Source organism: Arvicola amphibius, chromosome 6 (genome assembly GCF_903992535.2).
Source record: "Arvicola amphibius chromosome 6, mArvAmp1.2, whole genome shotgun sequence".
In the NCBI taxonomy this organism is placed as follows: domain Eukaryota; kingdom Metazoa; phylum Chordata; class Mammalia; order Rodentia; family Cricetidae; genus Arvicola; species Arvicola amphibius.
Window position 1 is genome coordinate 31062024 of NC_052052.2, and position 15821 is coordinate 31077844.

A 15821-nucleotide genomic window follows, 5' to 3' on the forward strand; every position below is an offset into this window, starting at 1 on the left:
TGCTGGTTTTTTTCATCCGCTTGATACAAGCTTGGGTCACATGGGAAGAAGAAACATCTGTTGATAAAATGCCCCCTATCAGACAAGCCTACAGGTGTGCCTGTGGGCATTTTTCTTGATTAATGATTGATGAGAGGGTCCAGCCCACTGTGGGCAGTGCCACCACTGAGCAAGTGGCCCCCAGGTGGTGTACGAGTTCCTTCTGCATTTGTGTTGCTTTCATTGGCTGAATAAAAAAACTGCCTTGGCCTTTTGATAGGGCAGAACTTAGATAGGCATGGAAAAGAGAACAGGATGCTGGGAAGAAGGGCAGTATGGCAGACGCCATGAAGCTCTAGCCTGAGACTGATGATGGTTAGAATTTTTCCTGGTAAGCCATGACCTCGTGGTGTTACACAGATTGGTAGAAATGGGTTAGATCAGGATGTAAGAGTTGGCCAAGAAGAGACTAGATATAATGGGCCAGGCAGTAATTTAATTAATACAATTTCTGTTTGGTTATTTCGGGTGTAAGCTAGCCGGGCTGGACGAAACAAAAGGACCCGCTCTCCTTACAACACCCAAGTACATTTAAAAAAGCCATTTAAGCAAGCTACAGAAAACAAGCTAGCAAGCAGCATTCCTCTTTTGTTTCTACTTGAGTTCTTGCCTTGGCTTCTTTCAATAATGGACTGCAATGGAGAGTGTGAACCTAGTAAAACCTTTTCCTCTACAAATTGCTTTTGGTCATGGTCTTTATCAAAACAATAGAATGCAAACTCAGACACATAGTTACCTGACTCTAATCAAAGGTGCCAAGTACATACACCAGACCAAGTATAGCTTCTTAACAAAAGGAGCCGGAGGAAACTAGATAACCATATGCACTGAAACTGAAGACCAACAAACATCAACTTAGAATGGGTCAAAGGCCTTAAAATAAGACCTAAAACTGAAAACTCCAGAAGGAAACCATAGGGTAAATGTTTTAAGACAGTGGCATAGCCAATGATTTTCTGGATAGAACTATAGAAGCACATTTCATTAAGAAATGACAGCATATCAAACTAAAAGACTTTTGTATAGCAAGCAGAATAGCAATGAGGCATTCTATACAACAGAAGATGTCAGTTGTTCATCTGATGAGGGCTAGCATCTAAAAAACTAGTCCAATTAAAAGGTGATAAATGTTCTAAAAATAAGCTTTAAAAAAATCTATGAAAAAAAGTCAGGCATAGTGGGGCACAGCTTTAATCCCAAGGCTCCCAACACTGGGTGAGGCAGATGGCAGGAGGATCTCTCTTAATTCAAGGTCATCCTGGTCTACATAGCAATCTCTAGAACAGAGTCAAAAACAAAACAAAAAGAATACATAAAAACAAATGTTGAATATGATTAAAAATGAAAAATGCACATTAAATCTATAAAATGATACCATCTTACGCCACTCAGAACAGTTACTTATCAAAACAAAGAAAAATGCTGATAAGATGTGATAACAAAGAAATGCTCATACACTGTTAGCAGCAGTGTAACTAAAGTCATTACAGGAATCGGTATGAAGTTTCCTTAGAAATTAAAATTAGGGGCCGGAGAGTCGACTCAGTCATTAAGAGCACTTGGTTCCCAGTACCTATATGGTAGTTTACAACTGTGGTCTGTAAGTCTAAGCTCAAAGGGATCCAATGTCCTCTTCCAACCTCTGTGGGTACCAGGCACACATCTGGTGCAGATGTACATGCAGGCAAAATACTCAGACAGATAAAATAATAAAATAAATTCAGAACCACATCACTCAGCTTTCCTACTCTGTGGTATGCAACAATGAAAGACAACACACTCTCTATTCACCCATATATATCAGAACTATTCTTAGCTAAGAGATGTGGTATAGGACAATGGTCTGTATTCTGTCAATTATATTTTAAATAAACGCTGATTGGCCAGTAGCCAGACAGGAAGCACAGGCGGGACAACCAGACAGGAAGTAGAGTCAGGTCGATAAGAACAGGAGAATTCTGAGAAGAGGAAAGCTTGGTCCACAGTCCTGATCCAGCCACAGAAGAAGTTAAGATGTGACTGCTTCACTGAATAAGGTACCGAGCCACGTGGCTAGCACAGACAAGAATAATGGGCTAATATAAGTTATAAGAGTTAATAAGAAGCCTGAGCTAACAGGCCAATCAGTTTATAACTAGTGTAGACCTCTGCGTGATTTCTTTGGGACTTAATGATTGCGGGAACGGGGCAGGGCAGAAACTCAGACAACAGAGATGGCCATCAATAGTTGTAGATAAATGTAGTATGCATTAAGTGTGCATATATACAAGTATGTATATATTAATACATACACAAAATGGAATATCTTTCAACCATGAAGAATGAGATCTTGCCATTTGCAGGAAATGAAATGAAGGACACTGTGTTACATGAAATAAGGCAGAGAAAGACAAGTGTAATGTTTACATATTCTCATATGTGGAAACTAAAACAAACCCTTCCTTAAGTTGTTTTTGCAATCTCAAAGATAAGAGTGAAAAAATACTGACGACTGAGTGGAAGGCTGTGGGAGCCCACGTGTGACTCGGGTTTCCATCTGGAGTCATTTCTGACTTAAGTCACTTGAGTCCAAGCTTGCCTGCTCTACTTTTTCCTATAACCTTGAGGGCTATGAGACTTCTGATTTAGCCCCACGAGAAAAGAACACTCTATCTAGTAGACAGTACACTGCTGATGACAAACCTCAGGAACATCAAGATAGAAAGTAAGGCTGCTTGCAGCAAGCCCGTGTTGGAAAGGAGGCTGCTCACTCAAGGACAGGAATGGTTTTCTGGTTAGATACTGACTGACCGTCTGTGCTGTGCTTTGTTCTGCTTTTGTATATAAACAAGTTCTGAAATAAACTCAGGGCTGTTTGGATGTTTTGGCATAACCAGACAGACTTCCTGATTCTATCCTGTCTTGTTTCTTCTGACTTTTCTTTGGCCTCAAGAGCTCCTACAGATGGTACCCAACACGGGGCCTCTGCTGGCCAGCAGTTTCTCATCTTAACCCTTCTCTGTCTGGATACTGCTGGAAAAAATGTTGAGTTATACTAACCTGTGTACTTTAAAAGTGTTGACTTTAAAATAAAAGTTAAAGATGCATTATGTTTGGGGAAAATTATGCTTTTGTTTTCACAGAAAAAAAAATTTATAGGTTTTAATCATTTAGATCCAATGGGTTACAAATACTTAACAACTTTAAAGAAATTTGGGTACAAATTATTATTGATTAAGAAAAAAACCCGCTAGTTTCAAGTTTCACATTAGTACAGATTTTTATATGTTAATGCAAAATTAAATTATTCTTATTGTGATACATACATATATATTATGTATTTTGGCTCTTGTTTAAAATGTATCTATGCAATGTTCTGGACTGCTGGAAGAATTCACCAGGTGACACTGATGGAGATTTGCATTTTGTCTAAAGGACAAGAGGGCAAATAAGAGACTAAAATGACAAAAACACTTATCTATGTACAATGCTGAGTTTATAAGGAAATTATGAAAATATTAAATATTTAACCATGTTATGCTAATTCTGATTTTCTCCATTAATAAGGCTGGTGATTCTTCACTGAAGAATAGTTATGTTAATTATGCAATCATGTTCTTTAAAGGTGAAAGACTGAGGTCATATACAAGTTAATAATTAATCATCATAGTGCAACCCCTCTGAGTTATAGGATTCTATATGATTGGCCCCCCTATAAAATAACAAGGCTAAAGCTCTTAGCTACTCAGACTTCCATAGAGAAGTTCGAACATGTTCTCAAAGACTTCAACATCATATCCATGGTCAGTAAATGAAAACTGCAGTCTAACTGCTCCTATGATGGTTAGTCATAGGACAAAATGCTTATGAGTGTATATTAATTCTGTGGGTGCTGGGAATTGAACCAGGGTCCTATGGAAGAGCAGCCAGTGTTCTTAACAGCTGGGGCATCTCCCTAGCCGCCCCCCCTTTAAAGCCAAGGTACTTTAAGTAGTTCATATAGTACTACTTCGCCTTTTTTTTTCCTTCAAATAATTTGAAGAACTTGGCAAACTACCAACAGCAATTTCCCTTAAGCGATCCTACAACTTTGATCCTTGAATGCTTATATTCCACAATGGCGCTCGAGGGACACCACTACCATACTCTGCTCATTTCCCTGCAGCGGCTACCCCCCCCCCCACACACACACAGATATATCTTTACAATGGGTTACGAAAACCCAGGCAACCTGTCTCCAGCTTCCACCTTCACCTTCTGCTGTCCTACTACTCCTTCCTTGCTGCACCATGTCAAGTACACCTTTACTTCAGAAGCACCGCATTTACATGTGGGACTGCAGAAGGATTCTATCTAAACCTAATCACAGTTGATGACTGACTTAAAATGTACACATAAACAACATAAGATGCCCCCAAAGGCTAAATAAAAAATGACAGATTGCAACTTCATACTGTAAACTGCTGTTCCTAATTTTACTATTCCATGGTAAAATAAATTAAGGAACTTTAGATTCACAAACGTTACCAAAACATACATGATCTAAGGTGTTTCCTTAAATAAAATCTAATGGTCACTTAAAATGTAATATCAGAATAAAAGCAATATATCCTACAAAACCCTCTGATGAAAAATAGTACATACTAGACAACCAGCCCCTAAGATTTTTCCACATTAAAAATAGTCACATTGGTTTATCAAGGCAGGAAGTTATCCTGAGTTTAAAGAACATTCTCTTTCAGAATATTTATTAAGCATGTGTCTATCTGATCATATGAATCCTGCTCTCAACTCATCTCCTCACATAGGTTCCTTTCCCACACTGCCAACTAACAGACAACTCAGCCAAAATAAAGCAAGCATCCACGGTATTTAGAAAATGTGGTCCATATGGATGTCTTGTTTTTGAGAATTTTCTACTTTAATATTAAAAGCAAAAATTAAGAAGCACATAGTAAAAAACTGAATTTACCAAGTGCCATGTCTAAATTTCACATTCAAAAGGACCTGCTTCACCACCATGAATCCTCTATTTCTTTAGAATCTGATTATACAACTGTCAACAGTCTGTAGGGAAGTCTGGACCTCTCAAAAGTAAACAAGGTTTCTCTAAGAATTACAGAGTAAAAAAGAAGATTGATATCGAAAAAGTATGCAAAGCTGCCAACTCTATAGACAAATCCAACTTCCAAAAATAAAGTCAAACTCCAGTAATTTCCAAAGAGTTAAATTAACAGAAAAAACAAAACAACCACAATTTCTCAGCCCCTCACCTTATCCATCCAAACTGCTTGATAATACCATGGGCTAAGCACTGTGAACACGTTTTTCCTTCCTTCAAATTTCTGCCAACAGATGCTGTATTAAACAATAGATGTTATGTATTAAACATATCCAGGTATTAAACCTATCTTCTTAAACCCTGGCTCATTTAAAAAGCAAACAACAGAGGTCCCAAAATTCTCATTTAATTTTATTAAATTTATGCCTGGTTCCAATGAGGTTGCCTACCTAAGCTTTTCTGTGGTCATGCCTCATGAAGCCCTGATTCAAACCTAATCTGGCACCCTGATTCTCTTTTTAAGACAGAGTCTCACTATATATAGTCTTGGTCCTTATCTTAAAGGCTTAGAAATTATATTACTTTACCAGCAATAGGCAGTCACATGTCAAATTTATTTCACCACACATTCCATGTTTTCTTCCTGATCTACTACAAACATCTACTATCCACTACAGGCTCTGTGACACATTAACGTTAAGAGACATGGACACTTAGGCGGGCGGTGGTGGCGCACACCTTTAATCCCAGCGCTAGGGAGGCAGAGGCAGGCGGGTCTCTGTGAGTTCGAGACCAGCCTGGTCTACAAGATCTAGTTCCAAGACAGGCTACAAAGCTACAGAGAAGCCCAGTCTTGAAAAACCAAAATTACAATCAATCAATCAATCAATAAATAAATAAATAAATAAAAATATGTGGGCACTTAGGCTATGTGCACACTAACGTCAGAGATGTGGACACTTCTTTGTCTTTATGGGAAGATCAGTCCAGTGAAGGAAAAAAAATATAGGAAAAAATTACTATAAACTATGTGTGACTTTATAAAATAACTTTAGCAAAGGCTTTACTAAGCAGTAAACACCTGAAGCAAGTCGAACAGCAAAGAGGATGAGTACGGATGTTTAGCTGAAATGTTGCAACTGTAGAAAGGGTGAGGAAAACTGAGAGGCAGTCAACATACGGCAGCAGCTGAAGTGTTGACTATCCGTATTAAAATGCACAACTGAAATATCAACCAAAGGTCTTTTCTCTCATTCTTGGAAATTAGCTTTCACCATGGAGTCATACCAACACAGGCACACAGACTGTATACAAGTGATTCTTATATGGATGAAAGTAGGGAAAAACACCTGTGAAATGGTTGTTATTTAAAATCAACCCTCAGTGCTGGAGGTGCAGAGCAAAGAAAGATACCAGGCTAAAGCTCAGCTGGCCAGGGTGTGAGTCTCACATAGCAGGTGTGCCCTAATACAACAAAACCTTCAAGCAATCCCTAAACTACCTCCTTTGCTCAAAGGATGAAGATCAAACAAAATGGGTCTGAAAAATGCTCTGAAAATACACAACAGTATCAAACAAAAATCTTACTTTGCTTATGATTACAGCCACTCTACTGGAAAAGAACTGTTAGCCTACATTTCTGGTATGCTCAACACTCACAAATCATGATAATGATCTTTACCCGTTCTACAGATCGTGCTCTCTTCTTTGACCGAGTAGGCAGCGTATCTTCCTTCGGATTGGTGTCTATGGCCCAGTAAGACCCCTAAAGATAAAGGAATAAATGACATTAACTGTATATTACAGCAAACCATAAAACATTTAAACAAATATTTATAATCTTCTCCAAAACCAAATATTTTGCAAATATGACAAAAGACAAAAACATGAGAAGCTGCTCATTTGTACTGGTGGTCCCCATAGCTGAGCCCCAGGACACCCCCCCCCCCCCCCCAGCTAGCTACACCTCCAGCCCGTTTTGGAAGCTTTTAATCTTGAAATGGGATCTCACTGAGTTACCCAAGTGAGTCTCATCCTTGTGGTCCTCCAGCTTCAGCTTCGTGTACAGTAGTGATTACAGGTATGTACAACCCCACCCAAAAAAATTCTAATTTTAAATCGAGAAAAGGGAAGCTCATGGCTAAATTTATGAGAGAGAAGAGACCACGGTTACAGAGCTCAGTTCAAGGGTTCTTGTCACAGCTGAGTCAAGAAGAAACCAACAGCCAAATGTTTTTAGTATGTGACTCATTCTTACTTTATTTTTAAAAACTGTGTATGGGGGGGAGAGGTGCTTTGAGCGTGTGGTTGTGCATTCCTAAGCACACATATTGTGGCCAGAGCACCGTATCAGGTGTCTCCTTTATCAAGTTTTACCTTACTGCAATGAGACAGGCCTCTCACTGACCTAAAAGCTCACCGTTTCACAAGTGGGGGCGGGGGCAGGCTGGAGGCTGTGAGCACTCCAGAGCTGCCTGTCTCCAGCCCTCAATGGTGGGGTTACAAGAACATGCAACCATCAATAGTTTTTTATGTGATGGCTGGAATTTAAACTCAGGCCCTCATACTTATAGATCAAACACTATCACCTCCTAGCTATATCCTGTAACTGATTCTTAGTAATGGTTATATTATATAGAGATTTACACCTAAAAGTATTTTACAGTTAAAGATACTCTAGTTTCTATAGCCTGAGACACACAAATCTAAATGTTAAGAAGAAAATTTATAAATACAACTACTTGATTTTATCTACATAAGAGCACCCTCAAGCCCATGCATAAATCTTTTATTATTGTTTATTCTGTCATAATTTGTTTTCACTATATTCCTTGATATTTTCCTATTATTCATTTACAAGTACTTATTGAGCACCCACCATGCTTCATACACTCAAGAAAACTAAACAAATCATGTAATCTGTACATTATATAGATGAGGAGACCAAAACTCAGAAAAACAACATTGCTGAGCCTTGATCCTTAGTTCCTCATGTGTGCATACACAGCCATCTGAAAGAAGAGAAGGAATAAGAAGGGGAAAGGGTGAGACGATATGTTTCAGAAATGGGAATACAATGTGTATCCCAGTGTGCTGGCTAGTCAACATGACACAAACTAGTGTCATCCGAGCAGAAGGAACCTTGACTCAGAAACTGTAGACAGGTCGGTAGGAACATTTTCTTAATTAGCAAATGATATGGGGAAGCCCAGCCCATTGTGGGTGGTATCATCCTAGGCTAGTGGTCCTGGGTTCCATAAGAAAGCAGGCTGAGCAAGCTGTGAGGAGCAAGCCAGTACCCCTTCATGACCTCTATGTAAACTCTTGCCTCCAGATTCCTGCCCTAAATACTTTCAACAATGAAGTGCTTTATGGAAGTAGGAGTGAAATAACCTCCCCCAAGTTGCTTTTGATCACAGTGTTTCGTCACAGCAATAGAAGCCTTACATAATACACCAGATTGACATATGACTAGCTGAAGTCATATTACTCAGACTCAGTCTTTCATGTATCTTCCCCAACTGCTGTTCAGCAGCACCAAACAACAAAGCAGAAACAGCGCTCCTCTCAAGCTCACACTTTAGCCAGACATGATTACTGTGCATAGGGCATGCTGGTGTGTATGCCCTCAGTGCATGATCAGACAATCTACGAAATTAGTTCTCTCCTTCCACCTTTATGTGTGTACCAGGTATGGAACTAAAGTTTGAAGGGTAAGTTCTTTATCTGTTGTGCTGTCCTGATACCTCCCTCCCTCCCCATATGTGTGTGCCACTATGTCTGATTTACAAGTTGTTGGGAGCAAACTCAGGACTTTGTGCATATTAGGCAAGCAATCTACCAAATGAGCTCTATCTGCAGCCCAAATCAGTTCTGTAGACACAATGTTTCATGCTTCTGCATCCTAACCTCGACAGTAGTTGCACTATCTACAATATCCATTCTACCACTAACCAAGCCATATTCCACCTTCAAACTTACTCTAAATATTAACCAAGGAAATCATGTTCTTCCTGCCATACCCGTGAATTTACCATTCCCTCTCTTTTTAACAGTCCTGCATTTTTTACCTGTTTAGATCACTGACTGCACTTCACATTATTACTATAGTTTCCTCTAGGCTCTGGAATCCTTTACTCATTTCTGTATGATTACAGGGCCAGGTGCAACAGAAGACACAAAGTCAAGTACTCAAAGTCAATTTCTACCGAAATAAAAAGGAAAAAAAAAAAAAAAAACCACTGTTCAACAACCTAGATAAAAAAAAAAAAAAATGTCAGTGTAGAGGGTATGATAGCAGGTCCAGGTGCTAATATCAGACACCTGAGCTTCACCCTGGTCTCATCCTAAAGCAACTGCCAGCATATGCCTCTATGCTACCCTTTCAAGTGGCCACTGCTTTTCAATTAATGAGTCTACTGGATCTGATATAAATGTGACAAGAACCATGTAAAACATAGATGTTCTAGAAAGCATGAACTAGTACCTAACTGGAAGCTTATGATTAAAAGCATGGCATCCTAGTCTTAAAAAAAAAGTAATGAATTAGCATATTAGTTTCTATATTCTAAATCTCACAAATCCAAGTCTTAAGCATAAAACAATTTACATGAGTTTATGAGTAGTGTTCAGCTAGCATTTCAAAATCTAATAAGGAAAAATTTACTGAGTTATATAAACCAAAAATAACAAAACTGTGTTCATGGAAATGATAAATGCCAGTGTTTGGTTTTTAGATTACTGTTTATATATGTATTAATCTGGGGAAATCACTCAATGTCCAAACTGTAGATTTATACAACAAAATACAAATACAAAAGCAGGGATAATGAAAAGGCCCAGTGCTTAAGAGCATTTGTTGTTCTTGCAGAGAACCCAAGCTCAGCATCCACATGATGGCTAATAACCATCTGTAACTCCATTTCCAGAGGATCTGATACTCTCCTCTTCTGGCCTTCATGGGCACTGCACACACATGGTGCACATTCATACATGCGGGTAAAACACCCATATACACAAAATAAAAATAAACAAATCTACTAAAAAAATGTTCTTGTACACAAAATACTACATAGAGATCAACAATGGGGCAAAATCTGCTATAAGTACTTTTACATGCTGAGGCATTTCACCAACCCCAGTTTTATTTTTTTAATTATTTATTTATTTATTATGTATACAATATTCTGTCTGTGTGTATGCCTGCAGGCCAGAAGAGGGCACCAGACCTTATTACAGATGGTTGTGAGCCACCATGTGGTTGCTGGGAATTGAACTCAGGACCTTTGGAAGAACAGGCAGTGCTCTTAACCTCTGAGCCATCTCTCCAACCCCCCCCCCCCCAGTTTTATTTTTAAAATCAACTTTCCTGAAGTAAGATTTAACAAAAACTAAAATGTACCCATTTTAAGCAAATAAATTAAAAAAGTCTTGATAATGTGCACACCCTGTAACCAGCATCCAAAATCAAAGCCAAAGAACATCCCATCACCCTGAAAGTTTCTGTGTAGTGCAGTAAGTTACCTTCCTTTGCCTACCATCTTCATCACATAAACCAGAAGTCTGGCTCACAGAGACCAGAAGAGGGTGTCAGAAACCCTAGGATTAGAATTACAGGTGGTAGTGAGGTATCCAATGTGGGTGCTGAGACATAAAATTCAATGACGAGAGTTTCTGCTATACATAATCAATGCCTTGGCCCAGCTTCACACACAAACACACAAAAATCAATTAAAAAATAAGAACGTTGCACAAAGATATAGGAACAATTCAAAAAGACAATTAAAAGCACCACCCACAAGTATTAATTTGAAATGAATCATGAACATAAATGTAAAGCATCAAACTTTTAGAAGAAACAGAAAAAAAATATTTACTAGTTGACTGCCTGAACAGCACACAAAACTCACTAATAGTAAACTAAAAATAAATTTTATTTAATTAGCATTTAACATGACTACTCTTTTTACAGCATAATTATAAAAATTAAAAAGGCAAACCTCAGTCTGAGAAAATATTTTCATAACATAAATCAAAGACTTCCATGAATAAGACACACAAACTCAGTAATGACATCAACATTTTTTTAAAGATTTGAAAAGAACCTTCAGAAAAGATGCTTTTTAAAAATCAAGGTGATTAGGACTGAGCAAATCAAAACCGTTGGAAAGCAGCCACTTCTATTAGAATGCATGTACACTCATATGCTTGACAACTCCACTTTTATAAGCTTCCTGACATGAAAAAAACCCATGAAGAACTCAAAGACCACCACCTAACGGCAGGTTTGACCAGATTTCACCTGGAGTCAAGGCTAGAATGCAAAGAGCTCTGTGTTCTCTAAGTAATACACAAATGCAGGCGTCATGTCATATCAACAAGACTTATACAGTAAATACTCGCATATATCATGCACCCTCCACCAATATAAACAACACAATGCCTTACTCTCTTTAGCCACAAAGATCAGAAACTAGAATCCCACAACTTTCACTAACTACATTGTCCAAAGTCAATCTACTACAAACTTCAAGACATACTAAAATGACCATTAACTTCAAAGAAAAAAAAAACCTGTAACACGCAAATAAAATCTCCACAGCATTCAGCAGAAAAGACCAAATAGTTAATCTATGAACACAAGGAAAATGAGGATTTCTTTTCAAAAATGAAACAGCCGAATATAACAACTCATGCTTATAATTCTAGCACCTGGGAGAGATTGAGGCAGGAGGATAGCTGTGAGTTCTGTGATAGCTCTAAGTTCTGGGCCAGTTTGAACAGTAAGCCTGTTTTAAAAAAACCAAAAAACAAACAAGCAAACAAAAAACCCAGAAAGAAATAGATACCTAAAAGATCAAGTAATTTAAATGACTTTATTCTCAACATAAAATATGCATTACTTTATATAAAGTACATCATATATAAATTCAAGAATCCTGCTTTATCACACAGTAATATGACCTTTCTTTAATAAGCTTCAGGTTGAAATACTCTTAAATAAAATGTTATTATCTAGCCAGGCAGTGGAAATGTACACCTTTAGTACCAGCACTCTGAAGGCAGAAGCAAGCAGATCTCTGTTAACTAAAGAGGTCAGGGCAGCCAAAGACTACATACACACACACACACACACACACACACACACACACACACACACACAACAAAAAAAAACTGTCTCAAAAACCAATAAAAGGAAAAAGGGGGAGGGGAGAAGGTTATTATCTACTTATATATAGTAGTAGCGTTATATTCCAACTCCTATCCTAAGTAGCTAGCAAACCTGTGAATTTTGTTTTAAGTAAGTCCACTGCCAAGAACATGTTCACTGTTCCCGCTCTTCCTTAGCTCTCAATGCACACCTATTTCAAGAACTTCAAAAATGAAAACAGACCCTTTCTATCCCTGACATCCATAGTTTTCTATCACATCGTAATCCTTTCTTTCTCATTCCCAGTTTCTATGTGGCAGTTAATTTTCTCCACAGCCATCCTAGGATGCTACTGCAATCTGCATGCCCCATATAAAAAGCAACCACACTTGCCAGCTGGTGTCTGGTTTACTCCCATTGCTTCAGTGTAACAACATCATCTTTCTCTCAAAAGTGTTTACTTTAAGCACTAGAGCTACTCTCTTCAACCACAAAGGAGACTATTAATGATCAAACACAGCAAGCACTCAAAGGCAGGCTGCTTGGCTGGCTAAATGAATGAATGTATAAACAATTATCCCAATGCCAACTTAGGTTCCTGGAACATCCTTTTTGAACAAATGAAGATTTCATTGCCTTTAAATGCACTAATTATCAAAGTAAGTAAATGATGTCCAGAGGGGCACACATCTAAGTAACTTATTTCTAAACTAATAGATTTAAGATATGCAATTGCCATACTGATTTAATAAATGAGTTTCTAAATGTTAAAGATGTGTAAAAATATTTTAAGTGCTTTTACTTAATCAGTGCCCTAATTTATTTAACTCTTTTAAATATCTTTATAGTTAAATATAAAGTTTTTCCATATCATTCTTAATGTCTAAGAGACACACAGCTCATCTATCTTTAATATGTAACCCACTAAATAGGCAGCTTAATATGGCTACTGGTTGTTTTAATATGACAACTAGTTTTTTAAACTCTCAATATTTATCATTATCTGGTCTAAGCCTAAAAGAAAGAAATCTGATGATATAATAGCAACAACTCTTATGGCCTTCAAATGGTCATTTTGTGTGGGGAAACTCATAGGCCAGAATACATGTAGTAAGATGGGACAGACTGTTGTATCCACAACATGAATGAATCTCAAAAATATCATGTTAAATAAAAAAAGATCAATTAAAAAGACCATGTACTTACTATATTAATCCTATTACATACCAGTCTGAAAAAGGCAAAATTCTAAGAAACAGAAAACACATCATTAATTGCTAGGGCCTCAGAAAAGGGGAGACTGACACTCAAGGGACAGAATAAAATAATCTTGATCACAATGGTTGCACTATACACTTCTCATATTTTCTAGAATTGTAAAGTGAAGTGATTTATAGACATAAAAATTAGCTTTCAGGTTAAATATATTTTATAAAATGGTTACATCTTGAAAGGGGTCACAACAACAAAGGTGGGGATAAAAGGCAGCTGAGGGGAAACTACTCTCAGTATGATGGGATGCGGGGATGGAAGCTCGAGTCTTTCAAATCACCAGAACACCTATCTTATCAGTGTTAGCTTTTGATTTTCAACTATTTTATTTTATTTTAATATATGTATGTGTTAGTGCCAAGGGTGCCCGTGAAGGCCAGAAGAGAATGTTAGATCTCCTGGAGCTAGAGTTACTTAAAGAGCAGTTGTGAGCCATCTGAGTTGAATGCTAGCCTGAACTTGGGTCCCCTGCAAGAGCAGCCAGTTAAACTGAGCAATCTCTCCAGCCTTTCGTTGTTGTTTAAAGGAAGCATCTCACTGTGCTCAGGTTGGGCCCAGCCTTCTAAGTGCTGGAATATAAGGACACATGCCACCACGCCCAGCTACTCTTGGTTTTCATACCTCAGTGTGTCTAATGGCTGATTTGACATGCATAACTGATCTCTGCCTTGACATTCGCTCACTGGCACCAATTCATTTCTTTATGTTTAGACCTTGTTATTAGTTCCTTTAATTACTGATTCACCTGAACTTTGCTCAAACTGCTCTTTCAACTAAACTCGATTATGTCTATGCCCAGATGGCAAATGGGGCACTTAGCTACAGTGATTTAAAACCACTAACTCTATTCAAATATGCCAAAACAGCAAATAAAACATTGTTTAAAAACTCCTATGGGTTTTTTTCTTACTTACTCCAATAAATGTCTTCATTTTTATCCAACCACACTCTCAATTATCCTATGTGTAGTGATATTTCATTTGTATTTTAATAAATAAAGCTTGCCTGAAGATCAGAGTGCAAAGCAGCCACACTAATCAGCTATACAGACCAGCCAGTGAAGACACACACCTTTAATCCCAGCACTAGAGAGGAATATAAAACGGGAGGAGACAGACCTCAGCTCAGTCTCATTCTTAGGATTCCTGGAAGTAGGGTGGCCATTTCAGTCTCATTTTCTTTAAAGTTTCTCTACATCTTTTAAAAATAAGATGTTTCAAATGAAATCATCAATGAGTAACTATCATCTACAATTACATCACCCACCTGACACCCAAACAAAAATTTCGTTTGAAGATAATGCAAAGAGTTAAACTGTGTTATGCTCCTTTATACTAAGTCAGAGGAAGTGAAAGATTTATTTGACAAGAACTTTAAGTCTTTGAAGAAAGAAATTGAAGAAGATACCAGAAAATGGAAGGATCTCCCATGCTCTTGGATTGGGAGGATCAACATAGTAAAAATGGCAATTCTACCAAAGGCAATCTATAGATTCAATAGAATCCCCATCAAAATCTCAACAAAATTCTTCACAGACCTTGAGAGAACAATAATCAACTTTATATGGAAAAATCCCAAGATAGCCAAAACAATCCTATACAATAAAGGAACTTTCGGAGGTATTACCATCCCTGACATCAAACTCTTATTATAGAGCTACAGTAATGAAAACAGCTTGGTACTGGCATAAAAACAGAGGCATTGACCAATGGAATAGAATTGAAGACCTGGGTATTAATACACAAACATATGAACACCTGATTTTTGACAAAGGAGCTAAAATTATACAATGGAAGAAAGAAAGCATCTTTAACAAATGGTGCTGGCATAACTGGATGTCAACCTGTATCACTCTGCAAAAAAACTCAAGTCCAAATGGATTAAAGACCTTAATATAAATCCGATCACACTGAACCTGATAGAAGAGAAAGTGGGAAGCAGCCTGCAATACATAGGTACAGGAGACCACTTCCTACGTATAACCCTAGTAGCACAGACAATAAGAGCAACATTGAATAAATGGGACCTCCTGAAACTGAGAAGCTTCTGTAAAGCAAAGGACACAGTCATTAAGACAAAAAGGCAACCTACTGAATGGGAAGAAGATCTTCATCAACCCCACATCAGACAAAGGTCCGATCTCCAAAATATATAAAGAACTCAAGAAACTAGACATTAAAATTCTAAATAACCCAATAAAAAAATGGGGTACTGAACTGAACAGAGAATTTTCAACAGAATTTCAAATGGCCAAAAGATGCTTAAGGACATGTTCAATTTCCTTAGCTATCAGGGAAATGCAAATCAAAACAACTTTGA

The 15821-nt window shown here is 37.8% G+C and overlaps 1 protein-coding gene across 3 annotated transcripts in view; it reads right to left on the minus strand.

The window, feature by feature from the left end:
* Positions 1 to 15821, minus strand: part of Foxj3 (forkhead box J3) — an 85691-nt gene that overhangs the window by 25132 nt on the left and 44738 nt on the right. For all 3 annotated transcript variants that reach the window (XM_038332898.2, XM_038332896.2, XM_038332897.2), the window contains exon 5: positions 6762 to 6845. In XM_038332898.2, the coding sequence (XP_038188826.1) occupies positions 6762 to 6845 (84 nt within the window). The remainder of the gene's footprint in view (positions 1 to 6761; positions 6846 to 15821) is intronic.